This window comes from Neofelis nebulosa, chromosome 13, assembly GCF_028018385.1.
Source record: "Neofelis nebulosa isolate mNeoNeb1 chromosome 13, mNeoNeb1.pri, whole genome shotgun sequence".
In the NCBI taxonomy this organism is placed as follows: Eukaryota; Metazoa; Chordata; class Mammalia; order Carnivora; family Felidae; genus Neofelis; species Neofelis nebulosa.
Window position 1 is genome coordinate 79,333,408 of NC_080794.1, and position 5,048 is coordinate 79,338,455.

General features: G+C 44.0%; 1 protein-coding gene across 1 annotated transcript; it reads left to right on the forward strand.

The window, feature by feature from the left end:
- The first annotated feature begins 4,327 nt into the window (after positions 1-4,327).
- Positions 4,328-4,780, forward strand: LOC131492471 (NADH dehydrogenase [ubiquinone] 1 beta subcomplex subunit 2, mitochondrial-like). Its single transcript, XM_058696066.1, has one exon. It carries the CDS (start codon positions 4,361-4,363, stop codon positions 4,676-4,678), a length of 318 nt encoding a protein of 105 aa, XP_058552049.1. The 5' UTR covers positions 4,328-4,360; the 3' UTR covers positions 4,679-4,780.
- The last annotated feature ends 268 nt before the right edge of the window (positions 4,781-5,048 follow it).

Consider the following 5,048-nt stretch of genomic DNA (forward strand, 5'->3'; position numbering starts at 1 on the left):
ACATACATAATTTGTTTAGAAAGTACTTATCTTGGGAAACCTGGGTGGCTCAGTCAGTTAAGCATCCGACTCTTGATCTCCACTCAGGTCAGGATCTCATGGTTCATAGGATCAAGCCCCACATCAGGTTCTGCACAGACAGCGCAGAGCCTGCTTGGGATTCTTTGTCTCCTTCTCTCTCTGTCCTCCTCCACTCGCACTCTCTCTCCCCTTCTCAAAATAAATAAATTTTTAAAATTTTAAAAAAGAAAGTACTTACCTCCCCCCTGCCCCACCGTGTATCAATGCAGGGATGATACGATAATACTAATACTCACTGTGGCTGATCAAGAGTCTGACACATGCCAGGCTTTTTTCCTTGGTGCTTTTAGGATTTTTTATATTTGAGCCTTGTAGCGATGCACCGCGATAGGCATTTTCTCCATTTATAAATGAAGTTACCCGCCTTCCTGGAGACCCACCACCGAAGTGGAAGAACTATAATTCGAGCCTGTGTTGGCCTATTTCCAGTGCCCCTCTCTGCTCTTTTCTATGAAGACAATAATCCCTGCTCTTTGTGCAAATTTATGCTATGGAACTTGCTCACATCACTCTTGTGTACCACAAGGTGAGATATTTAGCCATTTGCATTTTATCTGCTGATAGACATTTACAGATGACAAAGGGATGGTAATAAGTGAAACGGCCTACAGTCTTGTTTTGTCTCAAGTGACTTCTCTTCCAGAGAGTCTTCTTGTCACCCACACAAGCTCAAACACATTTAATTATTTCAATTAAACACATACCTATATATTTCCACTGGAGTTATTGCATGGTATGGGACTCCGGATCCTTGGACTAGATGCCTGGAATCCTTCCTCTGGTTCCAGCTTTACCACTGGATGACCTCTCGAATGTCACTTAAAGTCTCTGGGCTCAGGTTTCTTCATCTGCTGTCTTAGTGGCCGGCCAGCTCTTGCATACAATGATTTTTTCAATAACATTAATGTCTTCTAAAAATGATAAGACAAAATATGTTTTACCTAGTGTAGTGGGCTAGACAGTGGTCCCCCCCAAAAGATAAATTGACATCCTCACCCCTGGAACCTGTGAGTGTACCTTATATGGCTAAAGAGTGGCTAGTATCTTGTATGGAAAAAAAAAAATGTGATGAAGTTAAGAATCTTAAGAAGAGGAAGGTACCCTGTATTATCAGGGTGGACCTTAAATACCCTCAATGTATCCTTATAAGAGAGAGGCAGAGGAAGTTTTGAGACAGAAAAGGAGGCAGCCATGTATCATGGAGCGGAGATGGGAGTGATGTGGCCACAAGCCAAGGAATTGCCTAGAGGCACCCAAAGCTAGAAGAGGCAAGGAACAGATTTTCTCCTAAAGCCTCCAGAGGACACATGACCCAGCCAACACTTTGATTTCAGATTTCTGGCCCCTAGCAACGTAAGAGAATACACTTATTTTATTTTGTTTTAAGCCACCCAGTTTGTAGTAATTTGTTACATACCTGGTTATGCCACAAAATGCTTCTCCTGGATTTTTCTGGAATACTTGTAGGGGAACACTTATAGAGGAAAACACACAAGACCTGAATATTAATTAGGTCTTCTCAACTCAATATGCACCCTAATGTAGCACTCAGAGACTGTGATCGGAAATGTGTTTAATCTCTTCTTTTAGAGGAAGTCTGAGCTTTCACTTGAGTTGGCTATACTGAGAATAAGCTTATGTGTTGGGGGAAACCAGTTCTCGCTGGAAAGTATAGAGCAAAGAGGAGTGAAAAGAATATTCCCAACACCCTTTTCAAGAATTGTAAAGGACTGTCTTAATTGCCAAATCCAAATTGGAAATGAAAACAGGTTATGACAGGAAATCTGTATAGGTAGGATCGGCAAGGTGGATAGATACAGGCTCCATCCGACTCAGGCCCTGGAGTGTCAGAAGAAATTCCTGCAGCATTGGCCCATGGTTATGAGGACTGAGAACTACAAATAGAATGGGAATTATTCATGGTTAGCAAGGTGCTGACTTTTAGAGAAGGATCTTAAAAGTCTTATAATCCAACCCTTGAAATGTTGGTTGAATTTCCTTACCTCACAGCCACATTATCACCTGACTTCTAAAAACCTCAAATATCATTCATTCGTTCATCCATCCATTCAATATTCGAGTGTCTCCTACCGAGGCCACAATAATGGATCAGACTAGAAATGAACAGTCTTCTGTAATAAGATGTAATAGGAGAAAGAGAACATCATAGTAGAGAAAGACACAACGGGCTGAAACAGCAAAGCTGAGATGACCACCTCTGCCTGGAGGACTCAAGGCCAGCATCGTAAGAGGTGATATTTGAGCTGAAGCTTAGCAGTGAATAGCACTTGCCCCCGGAGGCAGTTCATTTCCTCTTTGAAAAGTCCTTCCTTACATTGAACCAAAATGTGTGCTTCATTAATTTTTACCTCAACTCTGAATGGTCATTATAAGCCAATGACTCTAGGGACTTTGATCTCAATGGGTGGGAAGGTACTAGGAATGTATAAACTCTGTTTTCAGTATGGCTTTGCTTTATGGAGGGTCTTTTGAAAGGAAAGTACCGAATATTCTCATTTCTTGGATAATAAATTCTTGAATAAGAATTTTTAGGGATTGTCAGAGGAAACTGCTTTGATAGTTAATATTACAGCAAGTATGAATTCTTAAGGAAATGGCCCAACTTCCTGCACCACACTTCTGAGTAGATCTTCCCCATATGTGCTAGGAAGGTACAGAGATAATAATGTAAGAACAGCGTAAGGTGTGTGACATGTAAAAACACAACTGCTTGAGCCAGAAGCCTGGGAGACAGCAGAGATGCCTCTCCTAGGTCATCACTTCCTGCTGATTCTAGCTTTGGCTGGACTCCATCCATTCCTCCCTGGCCCTGTGGCCTCCACATCTCTCCCCTGAATGACTGCGTCGGCCTCCTGCCTGTCTCCAATCTTCATTCACACCTTTCTCCTGGCCATTCTCCATCACTCCCGGTGATGCTCAAAAATGAGAATTTGATCATGTCTTCCCAGCCTAAAGCTCTTCAGTGTCTTTCTATGATGTGAGAGTCAAATCCAAACTCTTCTGTGTGGTTTATAAAGTCAGTGGGTGCTGGACCCACTGGCCTGTTCAGTGACTTGCAGACCACAGTCATCTTTGCTCCCTCATTGGCCATGACACTTGACTTCTCTTAGCTCCTTGAAAACACTAGGCTGTACCTCATACCCAGGCCTTTGCACAGACTTTTCCCCTAGCTAGAAACATCCTCATGCTTCTCCCTTTCTACATCTGCCAGTGCCCCTGCCTCCAGAAAGCTCTCGGCATCTCTCTGTCTCTCTGTCTCTGTCTCTGTTTCTGTCTCTCTCTCTCTCTCTCACACACACACACACACACACACACACCTCTTTAGCCCACCTTGCTCCTGCTTCTCCTTCATGTTTTGGTTCAAATGGCTCATCTAGCAGGTAGTCAGCTCCCCGTAACTGTCTTGGCTTCCCCCCACTGAAAGCTTCCCTAGTGCCCTTACATTTCTCCTTCTACTCAATACTCTTCACTCTTTAATTCCTTGGTTAATGCTTGTATTCCCAGCTAGACTGGGAACCCCATAAGAGCAGAGACTACAACCCTCTGGTTTAGTTTTGTATCTCCAGTATTGAGGACAGTATCTGACACATATTGGGCCTTAGGTATATATTTGTTGAATCAAGAAAAAAGGGATTTGAATAATTGGCATGAACTTATGAATCATTGGGAGGGGGGGACGACTTAGGCAAACTCAGAGGGGGATTATGGTATTCCCTAAGATAAACAGAAAAGTAGGATAATTTCGTCCTCTGTCAAGCAATTGGCTCTGAGAAAACCAGGCTGTTGGACGTTGGAGAAGTCGGCTCAGGGCACTGCAATGAAATGCTCTGGGCTGTACTAAAGGGAGCTGTTATTACTGTTATTTGTGAGGAGTAGATTTCTTGTTCTCCTCCCTTTATATGCAGGCAAAGAGTGGTCTCTAGGGTGGACCACCAAACAGTAAAGCTGGGGCTGGAGAGACAGCCTTTCATCCAAATTTAGCTTCTGAATCTCTGAAGGGTCCTGGTTTCCTAAATCCCCCAACTTGGCCTTCAGGACCCTCCACAATCTGGGAGCCCTCTTCTCATCTGGCCTTTTCTTTCCCTTTGCATTGCTTTCCATTAAACACCCTTTGCTTCAGTGACTCAGAAATCAATACATGAAAATCCAACAGGCACTCTTTTTATTTTTCTTTTTTTTTAATAAGACCTTGTGTTAACAGCTTTAAGAAACCCAAAGAAGGGGCGGCCTGGGAACGGCGATCCGGACGCGGGCTGGCATGTCGGCTCTGAAGCGGTTGGCGCCTTTCTTTCGGGTTGGAAACCACTTGTTCAGAGGCCGCGGCTCCGGGGCGGCTGGAGGCACTGGAGTCCGTCATGCCGGTGGCGGGGTGCATATCGAACCTCGGTATAGGCAGTTTCCCCAGCTGACCAAGTCCCAGGTGGTCCAGGCCGAGTTCTTCAGTGGGACCATGTGGTTCTGGATTCTCTGGCGTTTTTGGCATGACTCGGATGCTGTGTTGGGTCACTTTCCATATCTAGATCCTTCCCAGTGGACAGATGAAGAACTAGGTATCCTCCCTGATGATGAAGACTGAAAGTGTCGATTGAACTCTTTACAAGAGTCAGGCGAAAGTTTCAAGCGATTGAGGACTTCATATCGTACCTGAAAGTTGTACATTAAAGTGTTTTGGTCAACAGTGAAAAAAAAAAAAAAAAAAGAAACCCAAAGAAAGACCACTTAACAGGTGCTACCATGGGCATGGAAACTGATGGTCTGGATTCAGGCCCCTGCTTTGGGGTTTTCTAATTCTCTGATCAGAGCAAGTCACCTAATGTCTTTGAACCTACTTTATGTGTTTACCCGTGGAATCGTTGAAAGATGGGATGAGATAATACACGTAAAGTGCTCAGCTGGGCCCTGGATCGTAGTAAGAGCTCCATAGATGTCACTATCATCATTGTTAT

Bases quoted from the DNA above. Each gene is read 5' to 3' on its own strand.
- LOC131492471 (XM_058696066.1), top strand. From the start codon at position 4,361: ATGTCGGCTCTGAAGCGGTTGGCGCCTTTCTTTCGGGTTGGAAACCAC.